Source organism: Aquarana catesbeiana, linkage group LG03 (assembly GCF_042186555.1).
Source record: "Aquarana catesbeiana isolate 2022-GZ linkage group LG03, ASM4218655v1, whole genome shotgun sequence".
Classification (NCBI taxonomy): Eukaryota; Metazoa; Chordata; class Amphibia; order Anura; family Ranidae; genus Aquarana; species Aquarana catesbeiana.
Window position 1 is genome coordinate 193,715,855 of NC_133326.1, and position 21,372 is coordinate 193,737,226.

Genomic DNA, 21,372 nt, shown 5'->3' on the forward strand with positions numbered 1-21,372 from the left:
CCAGCGTCACCCGTAACGGTTATACAGTGATCAGTGGTGAAAGGGTTAACTAGGGGGCCATCAAGGGGTTAAAACATTTATTAGATAGTATATGGGGGTCCCTGTCGCTATAAAACTCTGACGGCGAACCTAAATATTTACGTCCCTAACTAGCATCACCAGCGACACTAATACAGCGATCAGAAAAATGATCGCTTAGCGACACTGGTGACAGGGGGTGATCAAGGGGTTAAAACTTTATTAGGGGGGGTTAGGGGGGTACCCTAGACCTACAGGGGGCCTAACACTCACTGCCCTGACACTGTAACTGTCACAAACTGACACCAATACAGTAATCAGAAAAAAAAAAAAAAAAACTGCTGGTGTCAGTTTGTGACAGGGGGGGGGGGTGTGATTGGGGGGGGATCGGGGGGCGATCGGGGGGGGGGGAATCGGGGTGTTTAGTGTGCCTGGCATGTTCTACTGTGTGTGTGTGTGTTGTGCACTTACATTGCAGTCTTCTCTCCTCGGCCCGGAACGGAAAATACCGAGCCGAGGAGAGATGACATCATTTCCTCTGCCTCTGTGTACAATACAGAGGCAGGGAAATGATCCCATTGGCTGAGAGCGATCGCGAGGGGGGGGCCACGAATGGATGGCCTCCCCCTCACCTCCGATCGCCGGGGGAGATTTGCCGACCGCCGCAGGCACCGGGGGGGGTGTCCGATCGGACCCCCCACCCGCGGGCAGGCAAGGACGTACATATACGTCCTTTTGCCTGCCCGTGCCGCTCTGTCGACGTATATAGTCGTGCAGCGGTCGGCAAGTGGTTAAACTGGGAGAATTCTATAGTCCACAGGCTCCAAACCACCTCCTGCATAAATAGGTCGTAAAATGTGGGCCATGATGTGGAGTGTTACTGCAGTGTATAGCAGAGTATGGACTGTGATACCGCTATCAAAGATATATTAGTAAATAATAAGAAAATATGCCCCCCAAGTTCATGTATAATTATATATTAAACATAAAAATAAGGTGCTTCTGTATATCCTCTTTTTCAATGCAAAAACCCATTTGACTATCCTGGAAGGAACCTCCCTCCCCTTCGATTAATACTTGGATATAATTGGTTAATGCTAGTCTACCTCTCTATAAATTATCTTTGAACCTCAGAAAAACACAAAAAACTATTTGACAAGATTTGGGACTGCTGGATCTCTACTCTTACTTTGACCTCTCTGGATCCAGGATAATTTGATTAATACTCTACTGGTTTACCTTGTTGCCTGATCATTAGGCTTGCTATGCTATACTTGATGTAAAGTCAGATTTTTCACCACTAGTAAAAAGTCTCCAAAGCACCCTAGGATATAAATCTGAAGGGTGTGATTAAAGGTCCAAAAAATACCAACAAAGAATGTGATTTTTTAAGCAATGTAAGGACTACACTGATGTATGGGTAGATAGGGAGAAAAATAACCCTTATGCCGCGTACACACGAGCGGACTTTACAGCAGACTCAGTCCGGTGGACCAGAGTCCGCCGGACAATCCGATCGTGTGTAGGCTCCCGCGGACTTTTTTTTCCCAAAAGTCCGACGGACCTAGAAATGAAACATGTTTCAAATCTCTCCATCGTAACTCCGCCAGACTCAGTTCCCGACGGAAAGCCTGTTTGTCTGTAGGCTGGTCCGACGGACCAGATACGACGCAAGGGCAGGGTACTCGCGCTTGCTGCAATAGGAAAAAACAATTCTCCTATTGCAGCGAGCGCGAGGCATACCAGGCCCTTAGGTCTGGTATGGATTTTAAGGGGAACCCCCTACGCCGAAAAATCGGTGTGGGGTCCCCCCAAAGGTCCATACCAGACCCCGATCCGAGCACGGCCGGTCAGGAAAGGGGGTGGGGACGAGCGAGCGCCCCCCCCCCCCCTGAACTGTACCATGCCCTCAACATGGGGGGGTGGGTGCTTTGGGGGAGGGGTTCCCTGCGGCCCCACCCACCCCAAAGCACCTTGTCCCCATGTTGATGAGGACAAGGGCCTCTTCCCGACAACAATGGCCGTTGGTTGTCGGGGTCTGCGGGCGGGGGGCTTTTCGGAATCCGGGAGCCCCCTTTAATAAGAGGGCCCCCAGATCCCGGCCCCCCACCCTATGTGAATAAGTATGGGGTACATGGTACCCCTACCCATTCACCTAGGGGAAAAAGTGTCAATAAAAAAAAACAAACACACTAAACAGGTTTTTAAAGTAACTTATTAGACAGCTCAGGGGGTCTTCTTCTGGCTTCGGGGGTCTCTCCGGTTCTTCTCCGCTGTCTCCGGCCTCTTCGACGTTGTTTGACCTCTTCTCCTTCTTCTGCCGGGCTCCTCTGCTGGCCCAGTCTTCTGCCTTCTCTTGTCTTCCTCCCTCTTCTCTTCTTGCGATGTTGACACGACGCTCTCTCTGGCTGGAATGCTCTCTGAGCGCTCCGATGTGACTTACATAGGCGGTGACCCCGCCCCCTTATGCCGTTACAGTCTCTGGGCATGCTGGGACTGTGATGACATAAGAGGGCGAGGTCACCGGGTGATGTTGACCACACCCCCCTAAAACATCACAGTCCCAGCATGCCCAGAGACTGTGATGGCATAAGGGGGTGGGGTCACAACCTATATAAGTCACATTGGAGCGCTCAGAGAGCATTCCAGCGAGAGAGGGCGTCGTGTCAACATCGCAAGAAGAGAAGAGGGAGGAAGACAAGAAGGCAGAAGGAAGAAGACCGGGCCACCGCTAGCAAAAGAGCAGAAGATAGCGGAGGAGCCCGGAAGAAGACCCGGAGAGCGCGGAGAAGAGGTCAAACAACGGGAGAAGAGGCCTGAGACAGCGGAGAAGAACCGGAGAGACCCCCAAAGTCAGAAGAAGACCCCCGAAGCCGTCTAATAAATTACTTTAAAAACCTGTGTAGTGTGTTTTTTTTATTGACACTTTTTTCCCCCAGGTGAATGGGTAGGGGTACCATGTACCCCATACTCATTCACATAGGGTGGGGGGCCGGGATCTGGGGGCCCTCTTATTAAAGGGGGCTCCTGGATTCCGATAAGTCCCCCGCCCGCAGACCCCTACAACCAACGGCCAGGGTTGTCAGGAAGAGGCCCTTGTCCTCATCAACATGGAGACAAGGTGCTTTGGGTTGGGGGGGCCGCAGGGTGCCCCCTCCCCCAAAGCACCCACCCCCCATGTTGAGGGCGTGCGGCCTGGTACGGTTCAGTGGGGGGGGGCACTCGCTCATCCCCACCCCCTTTCCTAACCGGCCGGGCTGCGTGCTCGGGTCTGGTATCGACCTTTGGGGGGACCCCACGCCGATTGTCGGCGTAGGGGGTTCCCCTTAAAATCCATACCAGACCTAAGGGCATGGTATGCCCCGCGACGGGGCTCGCAAGGTGCAACCTCGCCAATAAAAGCGGCGAGAATGACTTCCTTTTCTAGTCCCGTCGTACCCGAGTCACGTTCAAAATGAACGGAATTGTCCATGTGTGGGCAAGTCCATTCATTCTGAAAGTCCGCCGTAACTCCGGCGAAAGTCCGTCGGGAAGACCAGCGGACCTAGTCTGCTGGAAATTTCGGTCGTGTGTAGGCAAGTCCGTCCGTTTAGAAAGTCCGGCGGTAGTCCGCCGGAAGAACGTCGGACCTAGTTTTCCAGAAAGTCCGGTCGTGTGTACGCGGCATTAGTGTTTGTTATTACAAACGGAAATTTTCCCTTATGAAGGATATAGTGGCAGGTCCTTAGGGAAACAGGCAGAAGTCTAGCTATTGCAGTAGACATGGTGGCAGGTCTACACAGGACCTTGGATAAGCCTAACCACAGTGGCAATTTTGATGTACGTCCAAAGTTTGCCAGCGGATATCGTTGTTATGCCCTCCGCCGCTTACCGGAGCTGTCGTAGCGGCGGAGGCGATCGTGTCCTTTTCCGTGCTGTGCCTGGAGACGAGTGAGGCTAAGATCCCGCCCACTCTTCTCCATGACACTGCTGGGCGGAAGTGACGTCTAAACGTCACTTCCGCCCATACGTCTTAAAGGCAAATTTTTTTTAATGTCATTTTTTTAAATGGCTTTTTTTTTTATTGCATTTTAGTGTAAATATGAGATCTAAGGTCTTTTTGATCCCAGATCTCATATTTAAGAGGTCCTGTCATGCTTTTTTCTATTACAAGGGATGTTTACATTCCTTGTAATAGGACTAAAAGTGACACAATTTTTTTTTTTAAAACCGTGTAAAAATAAATAAAATAATGTAAAATAAATAATAAAAATAAATTTTTTTTTTTAAAAAAAAAACCCCCTGTCCCGACGAGCTCGCGCGCAGAAGTGAACGCATACGTGAGTAGCGCCGCATATGAAATCGGTGGTCAGACTACACATGTGAGGTATCGCCGCAATCGTTAGAGCGAGAGCAATAATTCTAGCCCTAGAATTCCTCTGTAACGCAAAATATGCAACCTGTAGAATTTTTTAAACGTCGCCTATGGAGATTTTTGTGGGTAAAAGTTTGACGCCATTCCACGAGCGGGCGCAATTTTGAAGCATGACATGTTGGGTATCAATTTACTCAGCGTAACATTATCTTTCACAATATAAAAATAAATGGGCTAACTTTACTTTTGTTTTATTTTTTTATTCAAAAAAGTGAATTTTTTCAAAAAAAGCGCGCTTGAAAGACCATTGCGCAAATACGGTGTGAAAAAAGTATTGCAATGACCGCCATTTTATTCTCTAGGGTGTTAGAAAAAAAAACAATATATAATGTTTGGGGGTTCTAAGTAATTTTCTAGCAGAAAAACCTGTTTTAAACATGTAAACATCTAAATTCCAAAACGAAGCTGGTCCTTAAGTGGTTAAGTTACATATATAAAAAGTGGTTACAAACATGAACAATCAAAGTTTGTTTTTGAGGTTTTTCTAATTTTAGGCAATGGCTCAAAGTATAGGCTCTGAGTATTTGTGGGCTGCTATTCATTCTTGAAGGTGGTGTTAAAAAACAGAATTCATAGACATGCATACTGCAGTTTGGTATCATTCTATTAAGCTGTCCACAGTGCCAATACTTAAACATCATTGCCCCAAAAAACTTACCAATGCAAATGGGGATGGTAAGCCTTATAGATCTACATTTCCAGTTAAGATAAAATAAATTTTGTTTGAATTATTAGGTTTAAAACATTATTTCCAAATAACTAAAGACCAGCTTTTGCAGCTTTTCGATGTAATGATGTGATGTTTTATCACCTCATGCAAGTACTGCAGTTCAACATCCAACATGCTGTTTGAGAGACAGTGTCAACTTTATATTGAGATTCAAAAAAAAAAAAAATAAATAAAAAAAAAGAATTACCTCACAAGTGTGTCCACCTTTAACTAAATTCAAGGAGGAAATCTGTCCCTTATCAGTGCTGCCGCTTCCAACCCAAACAGTGGGATTCCTGACACGAGGACTTGTCGTTACAATGCATTCAGCTGTAAGATGGCTTGGTACCACAAGGTTCCTCATTAAACAAAGAAGTTCTGCAGAATTTAAAATTTCATAAACCTATTAAAAAAATACAGAAAGTATGATTATTTTCAAAATAAAATATCTTAAAATAGCACACAGCAAAAATAGTATTCTGTCAATGTTATTCTCTATGTTAAATATTTATTCCTTTGAGTACCAAGTAATCCATGTAGTCTTACCATATCTCTAGTACCAGTTATGGACATGTATTACCAAGATTCCCTTATTATCTATTATTAAATAAAAAACCTTTGTAACTTTTTATGACTAGGGCTTTTCATACAGAAGTATATATACCTATGTTGTTATGCTGTGGTTTGAGTATTAAAGAACGTATGTATTGAAGGTATTAAGAAATACTTTGAATAAATTAAGAGCTTTTTGTCTACTTAATGCAATTCTGCTGCTTTCCTCAAAGAAAACTATACCCTGCAATAAACAAATAATAATTACCTCTCCTCCGAACGTCCAAACTCATCTGCCTTCCAGAGCCACAGCCTATGAAAAAACTTTTAACATTTCCAGGAGTGCCAAAAGCCTTGGTCTCCTACCACACATGTTTTTTATCCTACTGGCCCATCCATCATTGAATCCTGTAGCGATGTAGGGGTTAGAGATAGAACCATGGGTGAGGGGATGAAGGCATTCAACACTCCTTTATGTTTTGAATGTTGAAGATGCCTTATAGTTTGTCAATGGTTCACAGAACACAAAGCATTCTATGGATGACCAAGGGGGGAAGGGGTGGCTAAATTACACTAAGGCTTCCATGTATGAGAGATGTAGCACACAAAGTACACTGCTAACTGTAGTATCTGGCATAAAGCAAGTTATGAATTGTACAATAGAGAGCAGCGATCTGCTCAATTTGAACACCTGACTAGAGGTAATTTTTTTGCACTTGTGTGTGCCCAGAGTTCCCCTTTAACCACTTGACCTCTGGACGATTTACCCCCTTCATGACCAGGCCATTTTTTGCGATACGGCACTGTGGTACTTTAACTGACAATTGAGTGGTTGTGACACTGAACCAAAATAAAATTGATGTCCTTTTTTTCCCCACAAATAGAGCTTTCTTTTGGTGGTCTTTGATCTACACACTATGGGATACTTCTATAAAAAACGTTTTTACTAGTAATGATGGCGATTATTGCAGCGCACATTCTAGCACTAACTGACTTTTTGGGAACTAATACAGTGATCAATGCTAAAAAATATGCACGGTTACTGTACAAATGACAGTAGCTGGGAAGGGGTTATCAGGGGCGATCAAAGGGTTAACTGTGTGCCTAACCAGTTTTTATGTGAACTGTGTGAGGTGCTTTTATTAGGAGAAGAGATGGAATTTATTTCCTGCTTTGCAGGGACACAAACTCTCTCCCTTCCCCCCTTTCAGAATGGTAATCTGCCTTGTTTACATAGGCAGATTGCAGTTCTGTGTCTCTGCCTGACAATCGGCACGTGCTGGAGGACACTGAGTAATCACAGCAGAAGCGAGCCACCGACAGCGTGCATGCGTGCCCCCTACCCGAAAGTGTCGGAGCACAGCTGTCGCCCTGTAGAAGTAAAACTGCTACATGGCAGACAGGAAGCAGTTAAAGTGGTAATAAACCCTTAAATGGTAATAAACCCCAAATGCAAATATTTATTATATTGCAGCTTACCAATTCTTAGATGTGCTGGGTGCGTTAAGTTTTCTATCTCTTTTTTTCACCTGGTGATCTACGTAACAAGCTGTCCTGCAGACGTAGCAGTTAGAGGGTTGAGAAAAACCATTTACCACTGACAGGGATGCTTACTATGATCAACTTTCATTTTTTTATGTGAAACCTTTATCCCAAAAGGAAAAACTGCTTAAAAAGTGTGAGCTGGAGTGTGGCTTCAATTTGCGCATCTAAATCTGCTAGTTTATCTAACACTACCTTCCCCCCCAGATTAACAATGATGCTATCCATAGGTGTCTCTGTTGCTCCCTCATCGGGATGTAGGCTCTCTAATACATAAGGTGTGTTACTGGTTAGATCACCAGTAAAAAACGAAGAAAAAAAAAAAAAAATGAATGCAGCCACCACATCTAATATATTACGTTTTTGGGTTGGATTTAATAATTTAAGTCTCTTCTCTAAGTTAAATTTCCCAATAAGTTATATTTTTTGTAGCCCAGTTAAAAAAGCATTTGATCTTACAAGCTTATTTTTAATTATCTTCATAATACTTCTTAACTACTTGCCTCCCAAGCCTAATCTGACACTTTTTTTCCCAAAAATATTTTTTTTTTTGGCTTGAAAACTACTTAAAACCCCCAAAACATTATATATTTTTTTAAGCAGAGACCCTAGAGAATAAAATGGTCGCTGTTACATATATTTATGTCACACACTGGTGCTAGAATTATTGCTTTTGCTATACCGTTCACGGCGATACCCCACAGTGGTGCAAATACCATTAACATTTGCGTGACCTACGTATGCATTCACTTTTGTGCGCTAGCATGGGGGAGGGAACAGGGGTGCTTGAACATTTATTTATTTATTTTTACATGGTTTCTTGAAAACATTTTTTTATCACTTTTATTGCTGTCACAAGGAATGTAAACATCCCTTGTGACAGCAATAGGCAGTAACAGGCACTCTTTATGGAGAGATCTGGGGTCTACACAGATCGGTCTGATCGGCTGCTTTACTGGCTGGCAATTGGGTAGTAAACACAAAACCAACAAAATACTTGTCACTTCCACCTTCTTACACCATAGAGATGATTGGGGACCTTCTGGTCCTCCATGATATCTATGGTCAGTTGGCTAAACCACTGGCTGCAATCCTGGGTTCCCTGGTGGATAATTGGCCACTTTTACAAAAAAGGGCATCGCCGGGCAAAAACAAATACTGGGATGATGCCCGCACTCTTTTTAAATTTTGTCAGCAGGTGTGGGGGAAAAAATTGGGAGCTCGGAAAGGGGCTGCTGTTATGGGTACGTGTGTAACATGTTATGAAAGGTAAACTTATCCATTATGGTTTACATTCCGATATATTCCATTTTGAACTTATCCATTATGATATACATTCCAATCTGAACTTCTCTATTATGGTTTACATTCCGATACAAACTATTATCCATTATGGTTTACATTCCGATACAAAATAGGAAGAATAAAAAAATGCACATTGTAAAAAGTATATGAAGCGAGGGAAATATAGGACAATAATTTCATCTCTCTTTTCATCCTTCCATCAAACAATTCCAACTTCTGAGGTTGCCAGTTTGAACTCCCTCTTTCAGGGATTGTTCACAGATTTGTAAAGACTGACATATGATTTTTAAACAAACTGAATATAGGCAAGGAGGTTATCATACCACATTCACTGTACCCTTTACCTAGGACTTTCACTGTGTTAGGTAACCTCTGGACAATGACAAATTGAAGAGTAAATATTTAAATTGTGTCGACGTATAAGACACCCTGACTGCACGCATAGTGACAAAACAAACTACCTCCTCAAAGCAAACATATTTTAGAACACTGAAAGCAGGAAATATAATTAAAATGCAAACGTAAAGAGGATAATTTCAGGATTAAATAGAGAGAATGCCATCATTTAACACACTGATTGGCTACCATGCACAGATGCACCAGATTCTGACTGCACCCGTTTTAGTAAATCTACCTCATAGTGTTTAATATAACCTTATACTTTCACATTCTTGAGGCTTGAAAGAGGAATCAATATGTTTTAAATAGGAATTGACCAATATCATTTTTTTGGTGCCGATACAATACCACTATATCAGCCACCTCTCAGGCCGATATTCTGTACATTTAAAAAAAAATGTACACACTTTTTTTTTTAATCATTGTTATTGCTGTCACAAGGAATGTAAATAATAGGCAGTACTCTTTATGGAGGGATCGTGGGTCTATAAGACCCCAAACCCCTCCTCTGCACTTGAAAGAATTCAAAACGTGAAGATCTGCATTTTTTAATACTTTATATTTTTTAAAACTGGCAACTTTAAGATGCCCATAATCTAGGAAGTGATGTCATGAGATCGCTTCTGGGTTACTAAATCCTAGACCCGAACGAAGCATTGGCTTTGTTCTGGTCTTCGGCCAGCTGGCGGCCATGCCAACTGGCTGCTCGGGCATCCTGGTGGGATGGGAGAGCCTGGGCAAGCAGCGGAAGGTGGTCCCACTGCTTGTAATAACAGCCGAGTGGCTGCTGAGCCACATCAGTCATTATTACAATAAATCCGACCGTCCGCTCTAAAGAATGGTACCAGGGTGATGCCTGCAGCTATCACACTGGTAAAACCCTTTGAAGCAATATCGGTAATATTGGGTACGTTTGTGCCCGATACTTAAAAAAAAAGTGAATATCGCCGATAATCTGTCGATCCCTAGTTTTAAATACGGTGCTGAATATGCTGAGCTCCTATTCAACTCCTATGGAGATGTCCAAACCACCATTGCCACCGACACAAAATTATCAATAAGAGTTTCTAAGTAATTTAATTAAATATATCATTAACACCCCAAATGTATCCATTTCACTGCCACTGATAACAATTGCAGTACTGGGTTTTACACGCACTCCACATAACACCCACCACTGACAACCCCCCCCCATGTATCCAGGGCTCCACTGTCCCTCCGGGCCAGATCACTGCAATGAGCACAGCAGGTGTCAGCAGGTAGAGTGGGGGAGGACCAACAAACAAGCATTTTGTCACTTCCAGGTAAGAGTGGTCTTTCCCCAGCAGTGCTAGATGGGGAAAAAAGCTTTCTGTGCATCTGTGTGCCTGTACAACCCGCACGGGCATGCAGATATACTGACAGAAAGTACCAATGAACTACCACGGTGCTCCACAGTGGTCTGGGAGGGAGGAAAGGAATGCTTCCAGGACCTGGAAGTGACAAGCTTTCTTCTTACTGAGTAAGGGGTTGCTTTTTCTGCGAGTGATCTCTTTAATAAAAGGTGTATAACGACTCACCAAAGAGTTTTTCGTTTAATGGAATACTTTCTAGACATTTCTCACAAAGCGCCTGCACAGACACTTCCACAGCCAGAGGATCCTGCGCATTTGTACTGACATGATGACCAAACAAAAATTTTGGTTTAGAGAATCTGCAAAACCATTTATGAAGAAATGCAAAGCTGCCGGGGAGAGCTACAATTTTTAGAGTACGGAGGGATTAGCAAGAATGGATATGGGGTCATATCCCGTGCACTTGTCCCAGACTGCTAGAGTTTGGCAAACAACCATAGACACTAACAGTTGCATGGGTGCACTTGAGATGGCAAATAGGCTCTGAAGCAGAACTGAAGTTCGACTGTAAGAAACAGCGAGCAGGCAGGCTTGCGCTGTGTCTTTTGCAAAAAAATGCTCGACCTGACTGCTCGCTGCGCAGCCCAGCTTATGGCGCCAGACTGGTCTCTGAGTGCTGGGATGATGGCCTCCTGCATATACACAGAAGTGACATCATCCCCCCACCGGCCAATGAAGAGGCCCGAAGATCGGCTCTCAGAAGAAGATGCTGGCACTGGACTATTGGACAGGTGGGTATTAAAACCTTTAGTTGATCAGCCTCTGCCAGTCGTTGAACAGCACATTGTGCAAAAGTGGGTGAATCAGGGCCTGTTAGGATTTCTTAGTTTTGGAGTGGGATTCCATACTGGAGACCTTAGGTCCTGCAGGTGGTTCTAGCTCCAAGCAGGAGGGCACCTCGTCCACCAAAATCTTAATAGTTTCCTTCAGTTTGAGAGAGATAGAGGCCAATCATCCTTCTGGGAGGAGTTATCTGGCTCTGAGGTTTCGCATTCCACAGTGTGCACAGTGTGTGCTGGCCTGCCTCTGTTTCTCACTTCCCATCTATATGATGTCTACCATGAGTGGATCCCCTGTAAGGGTGCACACAATCTTAGTCAGTGCAAGGACTGTAAGGGGCCATTCAAAGTGGTGCATGCCAGGCCATGCTGCAAAAAAAATATAAAGAGCGTTGAATCCTTGTTAAAGTATTCTCACTGCCCACCCTGCCGGTTGTCCAGGGACTAGTCTGTTGGCCAGTGTCCTCACGTAGACATGGCAGCATATAACAATCGTCAAGACTTAAAAAAACTTGTGTCCTGTATGGTACAATTATAAAAAATATAATTATTCTAGCCAACAGAATGAGTTTAGGAGCATACGCATCTAAACACTATATACTGGTAAAAGTGGATAAAAGCGCAAAATTTGCATGCCAAAACAAGCATTTTTTAAGCTGGATTTTTTTTCCAGCTTCTGGAATAAAGATCAGCAAAGATGGGAGTATTTTAATACGCCTGTGTGCATGCAGTCCTACTGTTTAATAAAGCAGCCAGCTGAGGACCTGTAAGGCATCTACCTCTAAAACGGCAAATTCTGATGTATTTATCCTCTCTTGCTGTTGTTCATCTAGGCCTTCCACTTTTCTATCCTAGTTAGACCCAGTTTGCCCTCTTCTCTCAAGGCGGTAAGTGGACACTTTTTACTGAAGCCTTCAGCTTCTGGGCAATCTGACACACACACCCAAATATGTTTTTTTCCCTGCTAGAAATTCCTGCATAAGCACCATTAAAAATATACCTTAGCAGATGTGGGACGTTCTTGGGGATTTTCTTTCAAGCATTTCTTAATCAAAACTTCAACTTCTGGCCAGGGTGGGCAATTATACTCTTTAACTGGATCTAGAAAATAGAGAGGATCCATAATCATATATTTGAATTCTTAAAGAAAAAAATAAACTATGAAGATTTTTTTGTACATATATGCAACTGTGGGCACTCATGTAAAAATTCTTAATTTGTGTTATGTGTATGTAATAAAAATCTGTTATCTATAAATGGTACACAATGAGCATATCTGCTCCCTACTTATTACCCTTCTTAATTCAAGTCTAAGCTCTTACTCACTGATGACAATGCATTCTTTCTATGGATCTTAATTGTATGCATCTTTTGTGGAACATTGCAGTGACATATCAGCTTAGTGTGTAATCTCAAAATCTGTATATTTCAAGCAGACTTCAGTCAAAACCTGGTTAAATATAGGGTGGAGATGGATTAGAACATCTGTTATGCTTTAAAAGCAATGTTCCTCCTGGGGAAATTTACCCTTACTTCCTGATGTGGAACAGGAAGTTAGGGAAAATCTTTCCTCTGTCAACACAGAAAAAAATAAATAAATAAAAATGAAAACACTTGACAGATGATCTAAACCTTTCCCACTCTACACAAAACTAAACACCATTTTTGTTGTTGACATTCTACTGTAGTAATAGAACAATGATGGAACATAGTACAGCATGCATTTAAAAATATAAAGGTTATATAATATGTTTGGTATTTTTAACACTCGAAAAAATTAGACTTTAGTATCACTTTAAGGTAAAAAAAATGTTCAGGCTTTGGAACCACTTTTACGTTACAACAACCACCTATACCCATATGGGCATAGTTTAGTTAGTGACAAGTATAATTCAAAATATAAGCTCACTGTAAATATATTTTTCCTTTCAAGTAAAAATAAAGATTCACATATGAGTTCATTGCTTAAAGTTATTGTAAAGTCTTGTTTTTTTTTTCTCTAAAAATAACAAACATGTCATACTTACCTGCTCTGTTGCAGTGGTTTTGCACAGGGTAGCCCAGATCCTCCTCTTCTTGGGTCCCTTTTCGGCTCTCCTTGCCCCTCCCTCCTGTTGAGTGCCCCCAGAGCAAGCATCTTGCTACGGGGGCACAGAGCCAAGTCAAAGCTCCCTGTGTCCATTCAGACACGGAATTCCCCTGAATGTCTAACTGACTTTGATTGACAACAGAGGGAGCCAATGGTGCTGCTGTTGTGTCTCAGCCAATCAGGAGGAAAATCCTGAATGGCTGAGGCACTCGTGGACATGGCCGGATAGAGATGGGGCTCAGGAAAGTATAAGGGGTGCTGGAGCAGCTGCTGGACACAGAAGGTTTTTTTATCTGTCATAGAATGCATTAAGGTAAAAAACCTTCTGACTCTACAACCACTTTAACAGCCAGTCTAAACAGTCTAGCATCACAATAATTAAAAATATAATTAAACATTGCGACAGATAAGCCACATTTGCGGTGTAAACCTAGGAAATTGAAAATTACACAATGTTGGAACAACCTAAAATGTTAACATCCTGTTTTGAAACTAATTAAAGAAATGATGATTCACTATAAGCCACAAGTTATTAAAGACTTTTTACTTTTAATACAAGATCTGTTACAAGACATATCACCTCTATATGCCCATTTATAAATTATGACTGTGTCAGCACTTCTGTATTTATATTTTAACTTACATTAAATTAATCTAAAATTTACTAGTGTCTTTATCTTTACACTACACTAAAAAATGAATCCATACATTATAGAAGCTAGTCTTTGGGAATTTACCAGAGGCCTAATATTCAGCAGGTTTCAAACGCTAGATTCATGTTAATTAATGCTAAACATGCAGGTACTCATTTATGACTATGTGGGCTAGGAGACAAAAACAATATGCCAATATAAATTTACTTATTCCCATAATAAAACAAATGAAATCATGAACAAGGCACACTATACAATACAGTGCATCAAGGAATAGACAGAACAGAGTGATGTACTTGCATGACCCAAAATGGAATGGGTTTGCTTTTATCTGGGCTTAAGTCAGTTGTCACACAATACAAAAGCAAATTAATGAAATGGCGGTAATGCCTATTTTATGCTGGGAAAAAATACTGTATACCTGCTTTTTTCATATTGCCCCAGACATTAACATTCTATGCAGAATTATAGAAAGAGGTCTGCTATTCATGTAGGTTTGTTCTCACTAATAAAAAAAAATGTAGTGTGTTGAAGTGCATCAAATAAAATATTAATACGGAAAAGTTGTAATCATACCATGTGATATCAACATAGTTAAACAAATATTACTAAAAACATGTTGCACTGACCCTGAGTTGCTATAAGCAAATATCAAGTATTAAAAAAAAAACGTGTAATAAAAAACTATCATAAACTGAATATAAAGTCCTAATCGTGACAAATAAGTGAAGAAAAACCCCAAGAAAGGCTGTGAGGTGACGACTATACACTTTAGTAGCAGATTGGTGAGAACAGTGGCTTAAAGGAAAAGTATGGAGTCCACCACCCAATAGTATCCAGAAAGGCTTACCAAATGGCCGTGACCTTCTTATAATGGGAACGTCAGACAATGGCTCGGTCCCAAAAGGGCTATTGGAAGTCCTTCCAGCTTGGATCCTCCTAATATTGAGATAAAGCCACTCGTCACCTGAGGTGCCTCTATAAGCTTTCGGCCATGAGATAAAAAAAAAAAATCCATCCAGTGGCATGATGAAGTCACAGCAGGCTCTTCCCTACGCATTTTGTCACAACTGATGTCTTCCTGAGGTATGATGCCCCAGGAAGATGTCAGTTGTGACAAAGCGTGTATGGGGCGCCTACTGTGACAGCATCACGCCGCTAGATGTTTTCGTTCAGCCATACTGTAGAGCGGTCGGAGTCTGTGTACAGATTGTCTTTTCAATACAGTTTTTAATATGTTACTCTTTTTAATATATTATCAGTTTTTATGGGTACACTCTATGTGGATTTTTTATCTCCTTTTGGGTACATAAAATCTCAAGGCTGAGAGCTTATAAAGGCACCTCAAGTGAGGCAATATCCCAATATTAGGAGGATCCAAGCTGGAAATATTTCCAATAGCCTTTTTGGGGCAGAGGTGTTGACTGACCTTTCTTCTATAAGAAGGTCACAACCGTTTGGTAAGCCTTTCGGGATAGTAGTGGGTGATGTTCTCACTTCATTTAACTGCTTAAAGACTGGAAGATTTTCCTGCTTAATGACCAGGCCATTTTTTGCGATGCGGCACTGCGTTGCTTTAACTGACAATTGTGCAGTCATGGGACGCTGTACCCAAACAAAACTGACATCCTTTTTATCCCCACAAATAGAGCTTTCTGCGTTTTTATTTTTTGAGCTATAAACAAAAAAAGAGCGACAATTTTGAAAAAAAACACAATTTTTTTTTTTTTGCTATAATAAATATCCCCAAAAATGTTTTTTAAAAAATATATTCTTCATCAGTATAGACCAATATATATTCTTCTACATATCTTTGGTAAAAAAAAAAAAAAAAAAAAAAAAAAATCGCAATAAGCGTATATTGATTGGTTTGTGCAAAAGTTATAGCGTCTACAAACTATGGGAAAGATTTTTGCCATTTATATTATTATTTTTTTTTACTAGTAATGGTGGTGATCTGCGATTTTTGGCGGTACTGCAACATTGCGGCAGACAGATCAGACACTTTTGACACATTTTTGGGACCACTGACATTTATACAGCGATCAGTGCTATAAAAATGCACTGATTACAGTGTAAAAGTCACTGGCAGGGAAAGGGTTAACACTAAGGGGCAACCAAGGGGTTAAATGTGTTCCCTAGGTGTGTTTCTAACTGTGAGAGGATAGAACTGACTAGAGGAGGAGCCAAATCGTTGTTCCTACTTAATAGGAACAGACGATCTGTATCTCCTCCCGTCAGAACAGGGATCTGTGTGTTTAGCGCCGGCTACGGGTCTTAAAGGGGACAATGTACCCATACGGGGTTTTGCGGGAACATGCCACTTTGCAGACGTATATAGGTGTGATCCGGTCAGCAAGTGGTTAATTAAGACAATGTACAACTTGTATTTGGATAGTATATTTTATTCACTTTGGCTAAATGTCGTACTACATCAAACTTGAATATGCAAGCTTACCACAAACAACTTAAAATCAAGCACCATGATCTATGACAGGGGTCTCCAAAAGTTTTATTATGAGGCCCACATTGTATATTTTACAAATATTGGAGGGCTGCAAAAAAAGGAATTTTTATGTACCTGTAAATTCCATATCATTGAACATAGTTTAGGACACAGGAGTTGATTGTTAGACTATGGGTTATATGCCACTACTTTCTGGTGACTGGACATGGACTGGCAAAAGCTTTGCTGGGTACCACCCCCCAATGTCCCCATATACCCTTGCCCACAAGGCTCCAGTTTTATTTAGTAAGGAAACAGTAGAGGGACCTGTGTCCTCTACTGCACTTTAAGATATTGAATTTACAGGTACGTTACCATTTCTGAAGAATGGGGATGAGCAGCAGTAGGTGTATTTATCCAGAGAATAGAATGTGGGGTGCATATTCATAATCTGTAAGCCCCCTTTAAAAAGGGCCCCCCATGTAAATGTGAAAAATATTAGTGTAGGACACAAAGATGGAAGTACAATGTCTTCATTGAGGTGGAAAACTGATACCACCTTGGAAAGGAAGGATGGCCCTAGGCATAAGACTATTTTGTATTTTTGAAGGATGAGGAAGAGACGGCTGCTAGCCCAGAGTCTTACAGATGTGATAGTAACCAAAATGGCTACTTTGCAGGAGAGATCTGTTAAGGTGATTCCCCTGATGGGTTCAAAAGGAGGTTTCTGCAGGACAGAAAGCACCACATTAAGGACCTAAGAAAGCAAAATCGAACTGTCCACTCCTGGAGCAGTCGTCTTTGAACCTGTCCTCTAGAGGTACTGGAACAATTACTTGAGTCAAGAGGCGGTTCAGGGCAGTCTGCAAATCTGACTGCCCTTTGTCAGAATCTGAATAATTTGAAAGAAAAAAGCGGTGAGAAGAGTTTCTCGAAACTATTTAGTACCCCTTTAAAACCATAATTAAATGCACAGGTCTAGGACATGTGTGATCCAGAGATAGGCAAACTGTAACAGAGGGCTTCGGGGAAGACTTATTTGGTCAAAAGGAAAAGCTAATTTTGGGCTTGGAAGTGGGATCCTGGGTAGAGTCTCTGTCTTTTTGCTGGTAGAAGCTTCCGCAAAGGGAGGTTTATGGAAGTTTTCTGTATGGAAGAACGTTTCCTCCTGTAACATGTTTACGTGCCTCACCAAACAGATGTTCTCCTTTAAGGGGATACATAATGGAGCCTCTTTTGCAGGCAGCTTCAGCTTTGTGTCATAACCTGTTCTAGAGCATCGACACCAAAGAGCAAGGCAGAAGGTAATTGCTGTAGTTGCTCAGTTAAAGTATGGTCCTGGAATGCAAGTTTGTGTTGGTTGCAAAATCGAATGGATGGACCAGCACAGAGCAGTGTGCTGCCACATCCCCAATGTTACAATCAAACAGTCAAGTCAACCACTTGCTGCGTGCCTGAAACAGAGTTAGAATTGGATGCAGAGACTGGGGCTAGAATTGGGTCCTGTTCTGATGCAAAATCCTCATTCAGGGACTGAGAGTGTCGTGCTCGCCATTGGCAGAGCGAATGTTTGCCAGAGCTTTTACCATGGCTCTCTGATTTCTGCCATTGCTCTCCAATTTCTGCCATTGCTCTCCGATTTCTGCCATTGCTACAGGCAAGGGTGTTCCCCTGTGGTTAAAGTATAACTAAAGGAAAAACTTTTTTTTGTTGTGGAGAGTGGAGAGGGATTAGAACTGCTGTCAGTTTTTATTTCTATCTGTGCCCCTATTAAGGAGATTCACCCTCTCTATTTGCCCTGTTTGCCATTATATTGGAAGTGAAAGTAAAGAAAAGTACCAAACTGGGTTGTCCGCAGAAAACTAATAGAGGGGAAATCTTCCAATGGGGACATTAGTTCTAGTGACCTGGGGTGCGCAAGAGATACCCTTAATTTGCAGGGATTTGCTCTCACTTCTTGTTTATCTATGGGACAGAAAGTGAAGGGAAATCTCCAAAATGTTACACAGATAGGGAAAACTGACAGAGGTTAGAACGCTCCCTTGCTCTATGCAAATTTAAAAAAAAAAGGTTTTGTCTATAGTTCTAGCCTGTCCAGGGAGGACAGTGACAGAACCTGAGTGCAGACCATCCTGTTGTGTGTCCCTGTGGCAAAAGGGAGGAAGGTACAGTTTGAATAACTTAAAATGGCTATGAGCAGATGTGGCGGTAAAGTGTGTGACCTGTGGTGTGATGTCACACCTGGCCATCCACCTTAGACTAAAATCTGAGTGGTGCCAATTTTGAAAAGTTTACACCATTAAGTGTATACATTCCAAACAAAGTCCCGATTTCCTGATAGTCATAACATTTAAAACACATACTATTTAGGATTGAGGGCCACAATAACAGTTCAATTAGCAGGGTGACCCTGTCTTACCTTGTCCATGTCTCTGTGCTCTATATAGGATCCAGGCTTCGCACGTTGTAGTAGGACTACCCTGAACGGGTCTCCATTGATTGGGTTTCATAGGTATGTACAACCCTGCAGCTAACTACATGCCTTGCACAAAGTGCTGAGGTGAACACACATGCAGGATCCAGGGCACAAAGCAACATTACAGGTCGTCCCCACAGTGGGGAGGGGGCCAGGTACAGTTTCAAAGGTTAGCCAAAAGGTTACACTGATCCAGATGCACTGCTTCTATTGTTGTATGAAAACACAATATACAGTTGAAGAGTCTAAATAAAATTATAAACTAGTTAACCAAAGTGATTTGTTCATAGGGGAGAAGAGGCTCATGACCTTCGGACACAAAAAAAAAAATGAGGACTCGCAGAATGGGTTAGGGTTATATGGGGGATGCCCAGGAATGTATCCTGAAAAGCTCTGCCAGTATCCAATCACCCAAAGATAAATAACCCAGTGTCTATGAATATTCAGCCTGTGTGCTGTATCGTTCGATTAATAGCCATCAAAAGCCCCCCATTACATCAGAGCCCCTCCCTCCATATCATAGCACCCCTTACATCACAGTAATCATTCTCCCAGCACTACCGTATAATCTTCAACATAGCGACAGCATGGCTCAGGTCAGGAGGCAGTGCATTTATGGATGAAGGGAGGGCAGACGCAGGAACTCCTTTAATTGCTGGAGTGGCCATGGATGCCGCTGCCCTGGACCATTGTCATGAATTTCCATGGTGCAGTCGGGCCAGTTGCCAACATCGTAGCAGCCATTTGTCTTGGCTGCTCAGTGTGAATGCTTGTTACGGTGCTGGCAGTTTGCAATGAAGCAAAATACAGGACAAGTTGCTGTGGGCCAAATAAAATCTTGCAGCAGGCTGGATGTGGCCCACGGCTGAGTTTAGAGACCCCAAATCTATGGACAGAGCCAATAAACACTGTACAGTTCATACAGGGAAGGCTTTTTCTTGTTAAATGTATTTATTGAGTTTTCACAAAGGAAAACAAAAGAATATAATATATGGATACATAGTATACATTCAGAATGCTTTACAGTATAGTGGTATGTATAGAACCATCTTACAACTGTGTTTACTTTATACACATTGTAAATAAAAAGCATAAGAATAAAGACGATAATCAAATAGTCAGACTGAATAGAACTGTCTAGTTGTAAGGTAAGCAAGAAGGATAAAGAATAAGTCAGGGCAGGCTTTTTATTCATTTTTAAATAAAATATTTTTTACCAGGCAACTTTCCATTGATTGCAAGCTCATCAAATTCACTTGGAAACTTTAGTCCTTCTACCATTCTTGCTCCACTTGTCAAGATGTCATAAAGCAACAGCCCAAAAGAATATACATCAGCCTGCTGGTTGTAAATTACATTTCCTCTGGCAACTTCAGGTGCTCGGAATCCTAAAAGGGCAACAGAACTGATTTATATTTTGCATTTTGAAACATCCATTACCAGCACCTCCAAGAAGACTAGCAGTGGGCTAATGGCTAACAGTCTTCATATACATACAAAAATCAATGGTAACCCAATGCTAATAATGTACATTCTTTGCGTCCACCATATAGAAATAAGAAAACGCTCCAGGTTGGTCCAAGCTTTCCCACAAACACTAAGTGCCAGTCCTATTTGTTTCTGTAGATACGTATAACAGGACAAAGAATGATCGCAGTCCAGCATAAAAATCTGATTATTTCAATCCATTAAAATGGGGTACATCAAAAACCAAGATCTTTCAAGTTTTATGCTCACGAGTGCTTTTTTTAGTAGAAAACAAAGCTGTTGCTATAAAAGAAATCACAATTTCGTGTTAATTTCAACATTATATTTTTTTTTTTTTACAGGCTGAAGGGCAGTAAAAGCAGACAGTCAAGCCCCATTTATATCACCCCCCCCCTAATCCCTTGTACTGTATTCCCATGTACTGTATGACTGGCTCATCCATTATTATAGAAAAGGGTCCTGTGCTGCTTTGGTGTGATTGCTGCATGAGTTTGGTCCTATAGATGTTAATAGAAATCCAGCAAAAAGGCATGCATATGCCTTTTTGCCAGTGTTTTGTGTTTGTTGTCAGGAGACGGCACCCACTGGCCTCCTAACAACCAGTGACTCATCCCCGCCGTCTCCCGGGGATTCCTGACTGGCAGCAGAAAGTAAACAAAGGAGCCCTGCCTTAAAAAATAAAAAATGGCATAGGAGTCCGCCTCCAAAAAGGTCAGTTGTGGATTTTAAGGGGGGATCCCACACACAAAAAAAAAAAAAAAAAAGATGGTGTGAGACCCCCCCCCCCCCCCAAAAAAAAATACCAGACCCTTATTCGAGTACACATTCTGGCAGGTGGGTAACAGTTCCTAAACAACTAGGCATCTGCAAATTAAGTCTAATTTCCATACAAAACTATGTCCTGCCAAATTTCCGACCAGGAAACTGTGGAGAGCAAGGTGAGGAGACAGCATTTGTCCAGGTGCCTTAAGGGTCTGTAGGAAGCTCACATTTTACCAAGGAAAGCCTTATGGAGGACCTTATGTTGCACAGTATTTGATGAGTCTGTAAACCCCAGTGGGGGCAGCGCATTAAGACCTATATTTCACCTATAGGTCATGGTATTAAG

General features: G+C 42.1%; 1 protein-coding gene across 4 annotated transcripts in view; it reads right to left on the bottom strand.

Annotated features, from left to right (window-relative positions):
* Window positions 1-21,372, bottom strand: part of LRRK2 (leucine rich repeat kinase 2) — a 546,702-nt gene that overhangs the window by 50,081 nt on the left and 475,249 nt on the right. For all 4 annotated transcript variants that reach the window (XM_073619682.1, XM_073619683.1, XM_073619681.1 and 1 more), the window contains 3 exons: window positions 19,994-20,164; window positions 12,113-12,213; window positions 5,350-5,544 (listed from right to left, as the gene is read on the bottom strand). In XM_073619682.1, the coding sequence (XP_073475783.1) occupies window positions 5,350-5,544; window positions 12,113-12,213; window positions 19,994-20,164 (467 nt within the window). The remainder of the gene's footprint in view (window positions 1-5,349; window positions 5,545-12,112; window positions 12,214-19,993; window positions 20,165-21,372) is intronic.